Source organism: Calliphora vicina, chromosome 5, assembly GCF_958450345.1.
Source record: "Calliphora vicina chromosome 5, idCalVici1.1, whole genome shotgun sequence".
NCBI classification, from domain to species: Eukaryota; Metazoa; Arthropoda; class Insecta; order Diptera; family Calliphoridae; genus Calliphora; species Calliphora vicina.
The window spans coordinates 22899721-22919090 of record NC_088784.1 but is presented as its reverse complement, the minus strand read 5'-3'; the positions used below and the strand labels follow the sequence as shown (position 1 = coordinate 22919090).

Sequence of the window (19370 nt, the reverse complement as noted above, 5' to 3'; positions counted from 1 at the left end):
TTACGATAACATTTTTTTCAAGTCATTTTGGAATAAAAACCTCACCCACAAAAACGATTTTTTAAAGTCAAAATTTTCTCAAATTTTGATTACTTTTTTTATATTTTTATAGTAAAACAGAGGATTTTTTCCTGTTATCGGAAATTTTAAATATACATAGATTAGAGCCAGGTTGATAATCCATCACATGACTTGAATTTTAAAATCATCAAAATGATGATCGTGCTGTAAAGTGGCATCCAAACTTAATTTTCATCTTCTAATAACACAGCTGTTAAGCAAAAATATGTATGCCTTTTAAATGTCACTAATGTCTAATCACTTGGCTGGCTCAATTTGACACGTACACACAACCTCAGAAGTGAGTATACACTAGTGAATTATTTGATGTTTTTAAGATCATAAAAATCATTATATTTCGACTTAAATCTTCTTTTTTTTAGAACCGAAATCTATTATTCAACTCAATCTCCACCAAAACGAAACTTTTAAATTTTAATCAATTTATAGATTTTAGGATTTTCATTATCTTAAAAAAAATATCAAATAATTTTTGGTGTTTACACTCACTTTTGAGGCTAACTGTATATGATATTTGTAATGCAGAGAGAAGTAAATTGGTTACTTTATACATCCCATGTAATCTAGCGTAATGACAATTGTCACTTAAGTGTCTCTAAGTAATCTATAGTGTAGTCATTTTAAAGGCCATTTGTGTAGTAACTCAAAAGAGATAAAATTTCAAAACTGTTTTAAATTGATTCGGATAATTATTCGGTTATTCGAATAACTTTTGAAATATTTATTTTATGTTCCATTTAAACAATTGTTAGCAACTTTTATTGAAATTTGTATTAATATAGTGAAAATTTATTCGAATAAATAATCGATTATTCGTTTATTTTATAAATAATTCGGTTATTTTAAAAAAATTGTTTAATATTTGTATCTAGACAAAAAATGGGTCAATAATAGTAAAAAACTTAAATCAAGAAATCGATTATTCGAATAATTATTCCGGTTTTTAAATATGTATTTATTGAAACGAATTACATAACCTCTCAGGTAATAGAAAAGTATAATTATTATGGCTCTAAACTTTAGAGTCTAAAGTTTAGAGCATGGACCTTAAAATTTGGGACATTACATTGAAAGTACGTCGGTCATATTTGTGTCTTTAGAAATGGATTTTTGAGAAAAACAAAATCGACATTTAGGGGCCAAATTTGCTGATTGTCAATAGCTTAGATGAATACTCGATATATTTGTGTATCATACATATCTCTAAGTAATTTGTGGGCTCCAGAAAGTTTATTAAAACATATTTACATACCAACGGACGGATATTGTTAAATAGACTTATCTACTATTAGACCCCAGAAAATAAAGTAATATTATACCCTGAAGGGATTAAAATAACCCAACTTTTAAACATTTCAAAATACCATACATTTTGTTAATAACTTCATTCCCAACCAAACCTAATAAAACAAATAAAATTTATTACGACCTTAATTCAAGTGTCTATATTTTAATTTGCCAAATAGCAACATAAGTATTTTTTATATATAAAAAAGCAGATCTTTGACCCTCAACCACACAGTATACATAATTCAAATGGAAAAACAATTTTATGGTAATCAATTATATCGAAAATCTCTTTAATTCCTGCCCGGCAGCGGTAAATACCTATTGTAGGTGACAACATTTCTTATCAAGGCAGCAACTGATATAATACAAATCATGCCGGCTGGCATCATTTTGCCGGAACGATTCCATCTAGCGCCCATCATGCCAGCCAAAGCCAATGAGGTGCTCAATTGCAACAAAGGACGTGGTGGTTCTTGGGAGTTCAAGTGGGCTCCGAAACCAAGTATGGCGCCGAAAGCTAAACCGGCAGCCAAGGAGGGCAATGAACCTTTAGGGAAATAACAAACGCACGATAATTATTGCACAATAATTGAATAAAAATGGCAAAGGACAAACGTGTCTTCAACAAACCTGCTTTAACGTAGCCCATAACACCACCGCCAGCTACAGTGGCGGCATAGAGGTAACCAATAAGATCAACAGGCATTTTTAATATTTCTTTTAATTTATTTTATTTATTGGAGATTAACAAAAAAATAGATCTACTGTGGTCAGTCACTTGATGTGTATAACCAACTCAATAAAAACAACAACAACAATAATTAAACAAGCAAAACACAAACGTCAAAAACTAACAGCGATGAAGGGAAATTTATTGGTAACAGGGAAATTATTTAATTTAAGAAAAAACGCTTAAAATTAATGATTAAACTTATATAGAACGTAATATAAGTTTACAGTATTCAATTCATAATATTTTAAATATTGTTTATGTTCTTACCTATTTTAAATTGCTTTTAACTTTAAAACTTATTTTTTTACACAATTTTTATACAAATTACACTAAAACGCACTTGCCCGCTAAAATGTTAATTTTGAAGGCAGAGCTGCCACTGACCCATTAAATAATAAATTATCATGTATTTTATTTATAAAAAGGAAATTTAATAAAATGTAGAAATTTTGACGTTTTTTGAATAAATAAGAAAAACCATGGGCATACCATCAAGATCATCAAAACAACTTGCATTTTAATAATTTTTGGTGTTGGCTACTCTCTCTTAGTTTAAGAGTTATAGGATTTCAAAATCAATATATAAAATAGTAAATTTCTCATATTTTTCAAAAATAATCTGATCATTATGAGTATCATTGAATAGTGCTTCAAATTACCTTTTATATGATATATATAATATGATACTGTTTAATAATTTTGTGATACAAAAATTAATTTTTGAATTTATATGACAGTACTTCAGAAAATGTACAGAAAAAGTGATTTTAGAGAAGCCGGTGTTCGATATCTGATAAAAATAATATCTAATAATATTTATATCGAAATCAGATAAACAAATAATTAATCTGCTGAGGCTTTTATTTACAATTCAAACTAATCTCACATAATAGCGGATAGGATAAAATCATAAACCGAGTACGCACTGTATAAACAAAACTTATGTTGCCACACTGTTTTTCCAATACACAGAAATACAACTCTATGTTAATGTTTTGCTAGCAACCCTGTTTTTCTTGGGATTTTTTTTCATACATTTTAGATTTTTCTTAAATCCGCCATTTGTATTTTTTCATGCCGCATTTGTAGTGACTTTTGGAAAGTGCTGTGAAAAAATTGTAATTTTTTATACAAAATACGGAAAATATTCAAAGAAATTATTGAAATAAATAAAATTTAATAAGCATATTATAACGTACAATAGGAATTCTATGAAATTTCTAGTTATTTAAAGTTGAAAAAAGCATACAAAGATTAGTGCAAAAAAAGCTTCCGCCCTTCTACAAAGAATAGAAATCGTGAAAAAAAATTTGCACTGATATAATAAATACGCGTGGTAGTTGAATAAAATTAATTAATTATTAAAGTATGGGTGATTTTGGTGGTCCAGCAGCAGCACAAAATAATATAAATCAATCGCAAGCATTTGCAGCGGCTTTACAACGAGCAAAACAGGTAAAAATTTAATTTTTTCAGGGTAATAATTTTTTTTTTTTTGCCAGAACATGAAAAAAATCGATTAATTTTTGTAAGAGAATCATGTTGGAAAGAGACAAATAATGTTTATACTCTTTTTGTTTTCTTATAATAGATTGCCGCTAAAATACAGCCAAATCCACAGCAAGCAAGTAGCGGTGCCGCTAGCATTGCTGGAGCAGTCGGCTTTAAACGTTCTCTAGACGATTCTGACTCGGGACCAGAAAACAAACGTTTCACTAGTCCGGATGCTAATGATTACGGTCATAATAGCAATTCCAATATGAGTAGTGGTGGTGGTGGTGGCGGTTCATCTGTCGCTGGTGCGGGTAATATGACACAGGCCATTGCACAAGCGGCGGCTGTGGCAGCACGCTTAGCTGCAAGTGCAGGCAATACATGTGAAGAACAAGTACGCATTCCCGATTGTCTTATGAGCGCCTTTTATGGTCGTGGCAGCAACGATACTATTTCTCACATACAAGGCGATTCTGGTTGCAAGGTTCAGATGGGCCAAGCCGAGGGTGATCGTGTTATAACATTAAGAGGCTCTCGAGAATCCGTGACCAAGGGCCGCGAAGTTATGCAACAATTATCCAATCGTAATGGTGGTGGCAATGTTGAAGTAGTCTTAACTATCAATATGCCTCCACCAGGACCCACGGGCTATCCACCTTATCAGGAAATCATGATACCGGGTACCAAAGTAGGTTTAGTCATAGGCAAGGGTGGTGATACCATCAAACAGTTACAGGAAAAAACCGGAGCCAAAATGGTCATCATACAAGATGGACCCAATCAAGAAGTCATTGTAAGTTTAATTTTTAATTTAACTCAAAGAATAATAATTAAACGTTTAAATTGTTGCATTGATTTAGAAACCCCTACGCATTTCGGGTGATCCCCAAAAAATTGAACATGCTAAACAATTAGTTTTGGAACTAATAGCACAAAAAGATGCTCAACAACAACAACAGCAGCAGCAACAGAACAACAACCGTACCAATATGGGTGGTAATGGTGGTGGTGGTGGCGGTATGGGAGGCGGTGGTAATGGTCCCAACAATGGTGGGGGAAATTATAATAATTTCGGTGGCGGTAATGGCGGCGAACAATGTGAAGTATTCGTGCCGAAAATAGCTGTAGGTGTGGTAATTGGCAAGGGCGGTGATATGATACGGAAAATCCAACAAGAATGTGGTTGTAAACTACAGTTCATACAAGGCAAAAACGATGAGCCTGGTGATCGTAGATGTCTGATACAGGGTTCAAGACAACAAGTAGATGATGCCAAACGTATGATTGATGGTTTAATTGACAATGTCATGGTAAGTTAGCATAAAACAAAATATTGAGATTGTCAAGATTTCAGTTTTAATATTTTGGACATTTTAGCAAAGAAATCGTAATGGTAATGGAGGAGGTGGCGGCGGCGGCAATGGTAGTGACAATGGCAATTCCAATTATGGTTATGGCTATGGTGTTAATCATGCCCAACAACCAGCTCGCGAAGAGATTACATTCATGGTACCAGCATCAAAATGTGGTGTAAGTAGAAATGTTTTAATAAAAAGTAAAATTTTAATTTTTCAAGGATAAAATTTAGCTTTAAATTATATATTATTTGGGAACTTAATGAAATATATTTTTTTGTATTCAACAGATTGTTATTGGACGTGGTGGTGAAACTATTAAATTAATTAATCAACAATCTGGTGCCTATTGTGAAATGGATCGTAATGCTTTAAATCCGCCATCAGAAAAACTCTTCAAATGCAAAGGCACCTCCGAACAAGTAGAAGCTGCCCGGCAAATGATTGCTGAAAAAATTAATATGGAACTGCCGATTATCAATCGTAAATCCATTAATGGTGGTCCACCAAATCAACAAGGTGGTGGAGGCGGCGGTGGTGCCGGTTATAATCCCAATGATCCAAATGCTGCTGCGGTTGCTTATCAACAACAATGGGCTGCTGGATATGGACAAGCCGGTGGTTGGGGAGAACAGGCCCAACAACAGCAGGCTGCTAGTATGGGCCAAGGAGCCCCTGGTGCAGGAGCACAGTCTGCAGATTATTCAACACAGTGGATAGAGTATTACAAGTAAGTCTTTCTTATAAAAATAAAAAAAAACAAAATTTTTTATTTAAATTATGCATTCGATTAACTTTTTATAGATCAATGGGCATGCAACGAGAAGCTGAAATGATTGAACAACAGTTGAAAGCTAAACAAGCTACTGCTGCGCCTCAACCTCAGCCTCAAGCTCAACCCGCTGCACAACAAGCTGCTCAATCTGCCGGCCAGCAGTCACAAGACTACAGTGCCCAATGGGCTGAGTACTATCGTAGCATAGGAAAAATCGAAGAAGCTGAAGCAATTGAAAAACAAATGAAGGTAAGCTATTCTTAACTGCTGACTCTCTAATTACTCACACTCACTCTCAATAGAGTGTCAATACATTAAATCAATGTTTATTATGTATAATAAAATAGTATTAACAAAAAAATATGTATGTACATTAAATAATAGATAGAACCGCTTTACCAAGTTTTAGTTTAGGCAAATATGTAATAATAATATTACGTTTTATCAAGTAGTTGGTTATTATTTTTTCTTTAAATGTTTTTTGTATGTTTAGATGTTTTATAGCCATATAAAACTGCAATTAACTTTGGAAAACACACAAAACTCAATTACTTTTCAAAACGTTTTTATTTATTAATAATAAATAGGCTTCACAATCATCATTGGCCTCAACAACAACAGCATCATCATCATCTGCCTCTGCTGCTGTTGGTGGTGCTGCTGGTACTAGTCATACACCATCTGGTGTTAGTAGTGGTACTGCGTCGGCTGCTGTTGCTGGTCAACAATCTAAAGACTATAGTGCTCAATGGGCTGAATATTATCGTAGTATAGGTAAAATTGAAGAAGCCGAAGCTCTTGAAAGACAATTGATGAAGGTACGTTGTGTATTTTTTTAACTTGTAAAAAAATAGGCAACATTTAATTTTTTTGTCAGGTTAGGGTTAAATTTAAAAAAAATAAAACTGTTTTGGCATTTTAGTAAAAAAACATAGTGAGAAGTTTTTAATTTTAAGTTGAATTTGATGTGTTAATATTTAATGTAAGCTTTTAAAATAAGTAAGTTAAAATGCTCAAAGGATTAGGAAAATATGCAAAAAAAGCATGAATATTCATAGATAAAATTTAAATTAACCCGCATATTCATAAACAAAGTGACAAAAGAGCCAGATCGATCGTCCGATAAACTGAATGTAGCCAAAAGATGGGCCAGAAAACTGTATACTCAGTATATTACGGAATATAAGTATATTTATTGTTATGGACGACGATACTTAGGTTCCATGGACAGCCTCCAATCAAGCAGCTCACTTGGGTCCATTTAAAACTGATCTGCAAGGGTGACTTTAATCAGTTACCTGGCCTCAGTTAAAAAGCGCCCCTAAGAAAGGATTAGCAAATTTCCAAAAAATATATGATTATGGTCGTAAAAGGATCAATAAACTTATTTTGGCCAGAATTACCTATCAGCCACTATGCGAAAAGAATTATTGATTCACGTCAGCGTTTTTTAACCGGCTGGTCATTGCAGAGTTTTGTCTCCATATGCTTTTCTTTTAATCAAATGTACCGTGAATCAATATTTCACATGAAAGATGTTCCCTTTTCTCATTATTCGTTCATCAACTTTGTTCAATTAAAAAAATTCCTCATGTTGTGAATTTTTTTTTTTACTTTTTAATTAAATAACAAAACTATTAAAGCTATATGCCAGGATATTCCACAGTTATCCTGTCTGGAATTATACCTTCGTATAATAACCAGGTACTCAGCCCAATTATGAAAAAAATTTCCCGGAAGTTTTTTCCCTTTTCGTTTTTTTAACATTTTAAATTTGAAAAAAGGGGAAAAAAAACACGGGGAATGTTTTTTTCATAATTGGGCTGACTATGAAATTTTGATTTCAAGTTTTTAATTAATGGTGCTCCACCAGGTTATTCTTCACTAATGAGTTTCGTATGGTCCTCTACCAGATTTTCCATCAAAAATGAGTTTTATGTGGTCCTCCACCAGAGTTTCTTCAATTGAGTTTTAATGGGTCTCCTCCAATGAGTTTTGATTGGTCCTCCACCAGGTTATATGTATATCAACTGTGTCTTATCATAACCTCAAATCAAGATTGTAACAAAACGAACGCATGTGGATTAATATAAACGACTCAAACAGTTAAGCTACGTATAAAATTAATACCAATGCGAGATGAGACGCAGAACCCTCGAAAGCCAAACAAGCCCAATCATAATTGGGCTGGATAATGATGATGCTCGAGTTGTTCTTCAACTCAGATCTTTTCTACGACTGGTGAAATTTTTAGATGAAATTTTCTAAATAATAAACAGCTGTTACGAACAAAATTAAATATTGTGAATGCAAAGTTCATGGGAATATCACGGGAACAAAAATTTCACGGGAACAAAATTTCACATGTTATTTCCGATAGGGAATATCCCATACTTATAAAATATCATGAAGACATTAGCGAATTCCTAAGCATATATCGGCTTCGATATGGTTATTTTCGTTCAGTGTTTTTACTTCAAATATGACTAGCCCAAACTTTACAATTTAATACTCAAAACTACTAGGCAATACTCGAAAAGAAATTAATGAAAAATTCGTGTTTTTTTATAACATGTCCGTCTGCCCAGCTCTGTGTTGAAATCAACTATCCGAAGCTCACAAATAACTTACATGATTGATACATCAATATATCAACTATAGTCCCAGTTTTATTAATTCGGGAAAATCGGGCCCCAAATGGTTGAGATATAGGCAAAAAACCATGAGTGGCAAGGATATATAAAGGGTCTAAATTGCTTACGTTTCCAAACGTTTCGTTTTATAAAATGAGGCCCTAAGTTTGTCATTCCGTTTGTAAATTCTACATATTTCATTTGCGACGCCACAAAGTATATATGTATATTCTGTATTCGATATAGCACTGTCCGTCTGAATGTTGAAATCAACTTTCGGTAGCCCCTAAATAACTTACAAACATGATTCATACATCAATATATCCGCTATAGACCCGATTCGGTTGCTATTTAAAATCGAGAAAATCGGACTACAAATGAATGAGATCTTAGGAAAAAAGCAGGACAACCTCGACTTGATCTATTTTTGATCTATATGTGGATTACTATGTTATTAATATAGACAATAGGGATATCTAATGATAGATATTTCAAAGTCCTTTGCAACGACGTATATAACGCCATAGCAACTTGGACCCACAATGGTCAAAATCGGAAAAATATTTTTTCATCATTAATTTTTTTCACTAATAAATTAAAAAATTAAATAAAAAAATATGTAAAAAATAAATTTTGTTTAAATATTCTGTTTCACCAATATTTTTTTTTCAAAAATTGTTATCTTAAAGTAGTATGCTTTGGTGAAGGGTATTTAAGATTCGCCACATCCGAATATAGCTCACTTGTTTTTTGTTTATATTTTTTTTTTTTTTTGTTGGAGACAATTATATCGAGTCATAACATCAAAAAAGACGTATACGCCAAAAACCAAATTTTAGAGGGGAAGGTTTTTTTTTAATTGACCTTGGTTGAAGTCTAAGTATTACCGTCACAATGAAGTTTTTATGCACTGTTACTTCTTAACTACATTGCATTTATTTTATTTCATATATTTCCAAGATAACGGTTATTTATGTCGCTTACGTCCTTTTCGCTGGCAGTTACACCCTTCGAATTTTATTAAATACACAACCTAATGTTTAAATTTTTTTATTTTGTTCAAATTATATTCTAATATTAATTAATTTGACTAATATTAATTAATTTGTTAAAACTAATAAAGACGTAAGCGCCACTTTATGTTCACAAAATATGTAGAAAAAACCATAAATTGTACATACGTCTAAATTGTTTTTGCTGTAAAATCATAATGGTACATTATACAGCAATGGTATTTTGTGAGATGATGTGAATGATCGAGAACTATCGATGTTTATCAAAAAGCGAAAATTTATAATCATGGCGGTTATGGCTCGATATATTTGCAATAAACGTGGGATGAAGAACGTGACAAAAAATCTAACTCGTTTTCGATAGCATCTAGAAAAAAGCAAGATGATTATTTTGTTATTTCTAAAATATTAGCAATAAATATGGCATCAAGAACGCGACAAAAAATATAAAAATCTGCGGGACATCATTTCTTTTTTAATTATTTTTTAATTTTATAGTTAATAGTTGTCGTATCAAAATATAAGGATATTTGCAAGTAATTTCAACAAATCTTCGTGCAGGTTTACCACTCAAAACTTTACATCTACTTTATCTTTCCATGATATGATTCCCTCTTTCTCCTCAGCTGATTCATCGTAATGTTCTTTACACATTAGTGAATTCTCTATTAAGGTCCGTTGCCTTGTTAAAAAACATTGTTTCATACCTTATATGAAATTTGAATTAAAAACGATTAGATTTAATCAATTGTTTGTTACAGAAATTAATTTTTTCCTAAACAAATACAAAATTTAAATATTTCTTTTTTTAAATTCATTACACACACATACAAAAAAAATGACAACCACATAATGAATGTTATATGTATGTCTTTCAGATATTAATATAATTTTTGTTGCAAACTAAAAAATCTCTTATAAATATAATAAATAACATAACATAACACCATATGTGTTTGTTTTGATTTTAGGGAGGCCAACCTAGCTCTGGAAATCCCGGTGCAGCTGGCAGTAGTGCCCCTGGTGGTGCACCTGGAGCCCCTGGCGCTAATCCTGGCGGACCAGCCGCCCCTGGAGGTGGTTATCCACAAGGTATGACCCCTAGCCAATATGCTCAATATTCACAATATTATGCCGCAGCTGCTGCGAATGCGGGAGGATATCCCCAACCTGGTGGTTATGCTGGCCCCGGATCAGCTGGTGGCTATGGAGCTCCAGGAGGTTATCCCGGAGCTCCACAACCACCAGGCAGTGGTCCCAGCCAAGGTGGTGGCAACAATCAGAAGAAAGGAGACAAACATTAAAACCCCCCAACTCACTCACCCCCCCATAAAAACAACAGACGGACGACCCAATACTAGAGAAGTCTGGAGATATGGATTTTTTTGTTCAAACCCCCCTCATTAATGGTAAGTTGTTGTTCAGTTGGTAAACAGTTTTATTAGATTCTTTATTTTCTTCATTGATTGGTTTGTTGTTTTCCTCAAACATATTTAAAAAAAATAAAATACCACAAAAGAAATTTATTTAATTGAATAATGCTCATATTCTGAATACATTACATACTATATTGAAAAAAGACTTTTTGAAACAAATTTTTATTATATAATAATATTTCAATTGTTGGGTGCTTAATTAATTCATAATTATTTACATACATACTACATATATATATATATATATTTTTTTTAATAGAATGTACCTTTTACAAAGCATTTATTTTTATATTTAATATTTGAAATATACTTTAGTTCAAATATTATTACATATCTTTTTTTTGTTGAAATATATATAAAAACATATTGACCATATTGACTGTTGATAACTTTTTACTCTCTATTGTATGTATAATATGCATTTATTTATATAAATGTGTATAAATACCACAAACATAATTGATAAACAACTTTTTTTATTCCTATTTTATTTATATAAATATATATAGTAGTGTAAACATATTTGCGTTTGTTTGTTTCTTTAATTAAATTTTAATTTTTTTTTTTATTAATTTCTTCAATTACAATATTATTTTTTTATGTTGTTTTTAGTTTTTATGATTTTATTTTGTTTATTTATAAACTCTAACATAACAAAACCATATTTCTTTTTTTCCTTCCATAAAATTTTTTTCTTGCAGCTTTCAGTTTTCATATAAAAAAAGACCTTCTATACAAATAAAAAAAGTCAAGTCTCTCTCTAAACAAACAAATAATTATAAAATATTTAAAATGAAATTTTGTAAATCTACGAAAGAGTGTATTGAGTGTGTGGACGTGTTTGGTTTGATGTAAAGAAAAAAAAAACAAAAAACAAAATCAATACTTACTTGCATTATCAATTTATTTGATTTGATTTTCATTCTTTAGTTTTTAAGTGTAATATTTCTCTTTAATATAGTTTATATTATTAATGATGATACACAAACAGCAAGAGTTTTTAACCATAATAAGAAAGAAAACAATTTATTAATAGTGTGTTAGTTATATTTACATTTACTATAACGATAACAAATTAATTTATATAAATATAAAAAAGTAATTACATATTAATAACATTATCTTTACAACAACAACAACTAATACTACTACTACTTATCAGGAATGTTAAATTCAAAAAAAAGTAATATACATACAACAAAAGCAAGAAAAAAATTATCTAAAAACGGCCGTTTTTAAGTTAGGTTTATTATAACTATACACACACCTTAGATAATAGATGATAATGATTTCTTTTATTATTGCAAAGAAGTCTATTAAATAAAAAACAAAAGCTTCCTTTTTTATTTCGTTTTTTCAAAATAATAAAACTATAACAAAATATTTGTGTAGCTTTAAATTTTAAATTATAATTATTATACTTTTTTTTATAATATACATACAATTAAAAAATAATAAAAAAAAAATAATAAACCCCAATTGACAGTCATTATTACAATAGACAGCTCTTGAAAGTAATGGGATTTTTGTGCGACCAGGAGTTAGTTATGAATTCATATTGATTTTTTTTACAAACATTTTTTTTATTTTCAAATTTATTCTTGATTTTCTTTAATTTTGTTTGTCCTACTGACAGATTTTTATCCAGAGTCTGAATTTTCGAATCGTGATCAAGTAAAATTGAGGTTATAAGCCGCTGTCACAAGTGGAATTCATCCGTATTTTGCTTCTTCAGAAAAAGTAAAAACGAATATTACATTGAATATCCAACAATAAAACACTTTTTCGATACACAAGCTCATTTGATCACGAATGTAGTCCCAGGTATTCGAAATTAAAACCGAAATTGTGCCATACGCAATAAAGTATTATTGAATAAATGTATTAACATGTAACTTGAATATTTTGAATTAGTTTCTGCATTAATTTCCTATATTTCACTTAAATTTGATATTAATTCTGACTAAAATATTCAGTATTCAGTTGATTTATTCGTAATTAATTCGAAATTTTTCATATTTACAAAAAACAGTAGTAGTAGGGAATTTTTCGAAAAAGTACATTTTTAAAAAAGTATATTTATGAAAAAGTACTTCTTAAAATGGAATAAATAAATACAGTCCTGTCACAGAATTCGAATCCAATCTAAAGAGGAATTAATTCCGCATTTTGCTTCTTTAGAAAAAGTAAAACGATTTTTTTTTTTTTTGGAATGAAACCATTTTCAGTTTCCAAAGTGGAATTGATATTTCTTTGTAATTCAGGCCTGTCACAGAATTCCATTCCGATCGAAAGTGGAATTAATTCCGTATTTTGCTTTTTCAGAAAAAGTAAAACGAAAATTTCTTTCGGAATGAAACCACTTTTAGTTTTCAAAGTGGAATTGATATTTTTTTGTAATTATTTGTTTTTCTAAAATTTTTAATCAATTTCTGTACCAAAAGCTTCCTTTTTGTTTTAATATAAAAAACGCTTTCAAATTTAAATCAGAAATATAGAATTATTAAATATTTTTGGAATTAATAAATTACACGGAATCTGAAAAGCCTAAAACGAAATCGATCGGAATAAAAACTACGGAATTGAAACCATTCCGAACAAAATGTGTGACAGGCCTGATTATTTGTTTTTCTAAAATCTTAAATCAATTTCCGTACCAACAACTTCAATTTGTTTCAAATTAAAATCAGAAATACAGAATTATTAAATATTTTTTTTGAAATTAATAAATTACACGGAAACTGAAGAATTGTAACCATTCCGAACAAAATGTGTGACAGGCCTGATAAAGTGATAATGTTCGTTTTAAGGAATATTTAATGAGAGGTTTCAGTTAAGTTTGATTCATAAATTCTAATACAAAATTGTTAATTCGAACTAACACATTCAGTTGATTTTCCAAAAAATTTAATTGAAATTTTTCGAGAAAATATTTTTTTAAAAAAAGTTTATTTCTTAAAAAGTACTTTTTAAAAATAATAACAAATCGAGAAAATATTTTTTCTAAAGCCCCTTTTTTATGAGTATATTTTTAAAAAAATCAAAAGATTTCTATAATTTTTACAAAAAAGTACCTTTTTGAAATAGGTAGTATATTTTTGCAAAAAAGTACATTTTTAAAAATCTACATATATGAAAAATATCCTTTTGAAATAGAACATTTTTACAAAAAAAATACCTTTTTACACAAAGAAGTACTTTTTTGAAATACGTAGTAATTTTTCTTAACTTTTTGAAATACCTTTGTACATTTTGTGAAAAAAAATGTACATTTGTGAAAAAAAAAATTTCAAATAGAACATTTTAGAAAAAGTACCTTTTGAAATGGCACTTACTTGAAAAACTACTACATATTTCATATTTCTACAAAGTTCTCTTTTGATAAAGATTTTTTTGGAAATATTTGTATAATTTTTACAAAAAAGTACGTTTTTGAAATAGTACATTTTTACAAAAAAGTACGTTTTTCAAATAGTACTTTTTCCAAACTTTTGGAAATACCTTTTTTAAAAATGTACATTTATGAAATAAAGAAAACATTTTCAAATATAACATTTTAGAAAAAGTACCTATTTGAAATAGCACTTACTTGAAAAACTACTTCATATTTTAAAAAGTTTTTTTTTTCAAGGAATTGGAAAAAGTCCTTTTGAAAAAGATTTTTTGGAAAAAATTTGTATAATTTTTACAAAAAAGTACGTTTTTGAAATAGTACTTTTTTCCAAACTTTTTGCAATACCTTTTTAAAAATGTACTTTTGTGAAAAAAGAACATTTTAGAAAAAGTACCTTTTTGAATTACTCGAAAAACTATTACATATTTTAAAAAATATATTTTGAAAAAATTTTTTGGAATTATTTGTATAATTTTTACAAAAAAGTACCTTTTTGAAATAGTACTTTTTACAAACTTTTTGAAATACCATTTTAAAAATGTACATTTATGAAAAAAAAAAACATTTCAGAAAAAGTACCTTTTTGAAATAGCACTTAATTGAAAACCTACTACATATTTCAAAAAGTTTTTCTTAAGAATTGAAAAAAGTTCTCTTTTGAGAAATATTTGTACATATAATTTTTACAAAAATGCACATTATTGAAACAGTACTTCTTTACAAACATTTTGAAATGCCTTCTTAAAAACGTACATTTATGAAAAAAAAGTACATAATTTTTTCCAAAATGTTTTTTTTAAGAATTGAAAAAAGTTATTTTAAAAAAAATTTGGAAATATTTTTATATAATTTTTACAAAAAAGGAATAGTAAAATATACTATTTCAAATGTATCTTTTTGAAATAGTATATTTTTACAAAACAAATACTTCTTCGAAAATAGTATAATTTTACAAAAAAAAAGTACTTTTAAAAAATTGTCTTTTTCTTTCTAGAAAAATTACTTTTTTGAAAGGTTCTTTTTCAGATAGTTATTTTTTTTAAGAAAATAGATTTTTTAAATATTTTTTAAATACATTCTAGAAAAAATTAGCTTTTTAAAAAGATAATTACTTTAAATGGGTTCTTTTTGAAATAGTTATTTGTTAAGAAGGTACTTTTTCCAGAAGGTTCTCTTTCAAAAATTTATTTTTTTAACAAAATTATGAAATGTTTCTATTAAATAAAATCATTTTAATTTTATTATCACTTTAATTATTCTTTTCTTACAATATATATTTGCAATACGTATGTATATCTATCTCAACATCTTGTAAATCCCTTTCAAAGAGCTGTCAAAACTTAGGTATCTATTTATATTGTTTATATCACCAATTTCTATAATCATAAAAATTAAAAAAAAAATTATAGGAAATTTAACAAATTTTAAACTTTAAACATAAAATTAACCACACAAAGAAAACTTAAATACAAAATTAGTTTGATAAACCAAAATATCTATATTGACAATTTTTTTCGAAATCATACCAAACCCTACTTTGTTAAGTGTTATTTCTTAGACAGAGAGTTTTGAGACCAACGGCTGTTTGAGGTTAAAGAAGATGCCCATGAAGATGATGATGATGACTGACTTCAACTCCAATCGCCACCATCAAAATGAACTACAATTTCACATACAAGGATTAAATGTTTATGGTAAGAGTATTATGTATGTGCAAAATAAAAATAATTTTCTTTTTTTAAGAGAAATATATATATATAACAACATTTTATTGTACATTTTGTTTATGTTGAAAAAAAATATCAAAAATGAAATCTATATTATATTATTTACTGTAACAAACATATGAAATAATTTTACAGGATGTTTATAAAGTTTTGTTTAAGAAATGATGAAGAGAATGAAAGAAAAAAACCTTTAAAAGAAGTAAAGCAAACATTGATATTATATTTACATATTATTCTTACATTTTTTTACCATAATATTATTAATAATTAAGGGTTTTAAATATTTTCAACATTTTATGTGTTAATTCTGAAAACAAAAATTGTCCATATCTCATAAACCACAATATTTATTATCTTTGTACTTACTTACGTATTTGAATTTGATTTTTGACTATATTGAAAATGAATAATTTGAATTTTGTTAAGATAATTAATTACATTCTCAAATTTCAGCTTTTTTTATTATTTGTTAACACGTTAAGGGGAAATATTTATTTTAAAATTTATTAGAAATCTGTTGATGTGTCTTTAGTTACTGTAGTTTTTTGTTTGTGTTGATATTGTGGCTGAAATTTCCCATAAAAATAAAACTAAAGAGTCTGTGCTCTCTTTGTCATATTTTTTGAGATTTGTGAGACCATATATTGTTTATTTTAAGGCATATTGTCTTTTCCCAATCAATATCGGATATCAAATAAATTTTAATCCCTCAGAAATGCGGTAAAAATGCTCGCGAGTTTTTTTTTACTGCCAAGAGTTGATTATTGTAATGATCGGAAACGTCTCACCGACTACTTGCCCCTGTTATGCTATGTACTTGAAATTTGGAAGAAAATATGAATAGATGAAAACTAGATAGATAACTGAGAGCCAAAAACCTAATTCATGGGAATGTAATCATCATTCAATAATTTTCATTTGCTTACGGCCAGCAAACATTACCAAGTTTTTAAATAACTTAATTAAAGTAACGCAGTTCGATATGGAAGAATCTTTTAAAAACACGTTTAAGGCTGGTTTAACTCTTTTGAAGTCCCTTTGGCAACTGTTGAGAAAGTTATTATTCTCAAATCATTTTCAAACGTTTGAGATTTCATTTCAAATCATTCTAATTTGATACTGAAACTTTTTTATCACTCATCCAACATTTAACAGAATCCCTGATGTTCATTGAACTAGTTCCGTCACGTCGAATGAGTAGTTAGCCACTAAGAACTACTACTAGTGAATTTTCAACACGCACGCAGTGTTAATTTAACTGGTTAATTTAAGATGGGTATGTCATTGCTGGTGGCCGATTGGCACACTCTGTATAACACTTCACTAGTACTAATTCTACTGCATTTGAGACTCATTATTGAGAAAATTACTATTCTCAACTATTTTTCAAACATTTGAGATTTAAAAAACACAAATTTTAACATTCGTTGTTGTTGTAACAGCAGTGGGCAGCCCTTGGTCGAGTGAACTCGGATTTTTCCTGCTAACTTTCATTGTAAGCTTATGTTCTTTCGAACGGTGCATTTCGCAACTTTTACTTTTCTTTATTCGTTCCATTGAGCAGCAGCGAAGTATAAGCATTAGACTTGGGTAGTTCATGAACGAACTAGTTCAATTGAACGATTCCATTATTTGAACTAAATCAACTAGTTCAAATCGTTTGCTCACTTAGTTCAGTATTGAACTGAGAACTAAAATGACTAATTTGTACGTTTTTTGCGGGTCATAATGGATAGAATCCGTTACCATAATTATACGGCAACTGACAGCAAATTAAAATCCCATGGATTAATTTAGCTTTAGTAGTATTAGTTCGGAACAGAGAAACAATTTTAATATAAGAAATGTATCACTCGCTTCTTGTTCTTTTATAAATAGGTAGTTCAAAAGTCAAAAAGAGCGATTGAACTTGAAGAGCTACCAAGTTCTTTTTTGAAATTCTGGAAGGTATCAACAAGATATTTTAAAGTAGGACTTTTGGAGGATCCCCTTTTATAAAATTTGACAACAAGGAACAGAGTCAGCATAGGACTTTTTGAGGATAATCTGATAAAAAACTTGTTGATCGCCCGGCTTCGCCCGGTAGCATTTACTAATGTTAGTTCTTCAAGTTTCTCCAACCCACGCACACCAGTCTGTTCTTATTAATTTGCAAATAAAATATCTAAATTTGTACTGCATACTTTAGGGAGCTTTTTTATTACAGTTGACTGGACTCACAAAAAAAGAATTTCCGAGTTTTACCCGGAATTTTTGAATTTTTTTTCTTTACAAACCATCTCCTGAAAATTTCGAATCGAATAAAAAAAAAATCAGCCAAATCGCTCCAGCCGTTCGTTCTCACGTGATGACATTACATTTTTATATATATATAGATTTACGAATTTCTTACCTAATGTTTCATCGTTTAGATTTCTTAATAAGGCTTAACCAGTTTTATACATACAACACATTTTTCGTTGAAATTTTCTAAAAAAAAAACAAGAATTTATTGGCTGATGAAGAGAAATATTAATATAGGTTTGTAACTGAACCATAAATAAAAATATTTGTACTATAAATATCAATAGAAATGTTTAATATCCTTATTAACCTACATAATATTTCCATTTAAGTTTAAATAGTTATGGTTTATAATCAGTGCGGTAAGATTTGGTTACACTATTCTCTCAATTACATTACAATATATTTTCTTATACAATTTAAAAAAAAAAACCATACATACTATATAGCAAAATTTCCATGTATCAAATCTATTTCCAGCTAAAAACCACTTCCTCTCAATCAAATCCATTTTGCAAGTATAAAAACATATGAAAACCCTTTATAAAGCTTTAACATACCAGGTTTTAAAAATTTCATTTATGGTAAGATTTACTTCTTTCTTAAAAAAGGTGAAAAAACATTTTAATATTGTTTTCTTAAAAAAACGAACTTTCTTGAAATTTCTCATAAAATCAAATATAAACAAGAGTAAATTTATATATTTAAAAAAATAATAATTAAAATTAATAACAATACGTCTCTGTATTACTTTACTTGAAATATTTAAATATGTAGTTAATAAGTTAAGTATTTTGAATTATAAAACAAAACATAAAAAAGAAAAATGTTGCAACATTTTTTTTTTCTTACAAACACAATTTTAAAAAATATGCTAATAATTATATTTGAAAATGAAAAAAACAAAAAAAAAATGAAAAACAATGAATATTAACTTAAAAATAAAACAAAAATATTATAAATTATAATATTATATTCAATAATATAAATTTGCTATATTTCATATTTTTGTAAACCAAGAAATATGAAATATATTGTTGTTGCGTTTTATTGTATTTTTCTTATAGAACTATTTACAGCCAGAGCACTTGATATGAAGTCCAGATCTCTTTAGACAAATCGTAGCTACTAAAACAAACAAATTAAAAAACCAGGT

At 28.9% G+C, this 19370-nt stretch overlaps 2 protein-coding genes across 2 annotated transcripts; one reads left to right on the top strand and one right to left on the bottom strand.

Moving 5' to 3' along the window:
- Window positions 1-1499: 1499 nt before the first annotated feature.
- LOC135960360 (transmembrane protein 14 homolog) lies at window positions 1500-2166 on the bottom strand. Its single transcript, XM_065511631.1, has 2 exons — window positions 2002-2166; window positions 1500-1918 (listed from the first exon to the last, which is right to left on the bottom strand). Exons 1-2 carry the CDS (start codon window positions 2075-2077, stop codon window positions 1662-1664), a joined length of 333 nt encoding a protein of 110 aa, XP_065367703.1. The 5' UTR covers window positions 2078-2166; the 3' UTR covers window positions 1500-1661.
- Window positions 2167-3177: 1011 nt separating this feature from the next.
- Window positions 3178-12289, top strand: Psi (P-element somatic inhibitor). The gene is made up of 8 exons (XM_065511153.1): window positions 3178-3559; window positions 3696-4391; window positions 4459-4908; window positions 4976-5128; window positions 5244-5683; window positions 5758-5977; window positions 10346-10783; window positions 11512-12289. Exons 1-7 carry the CDS (start codon window positions 3473-3475, stop codon window positions 10676-10678), a joined length of 2379 nt encoding a protein of 792 aa, XP_065367225.1. The 5' UTR covers window positions 3178-3472; the 3' UTR covers window positions 10679-10783; window positions 11512-12289.
- The last annotated feature ends 7081 nt before the right edge of the window (window positions 12290-19370 follow it).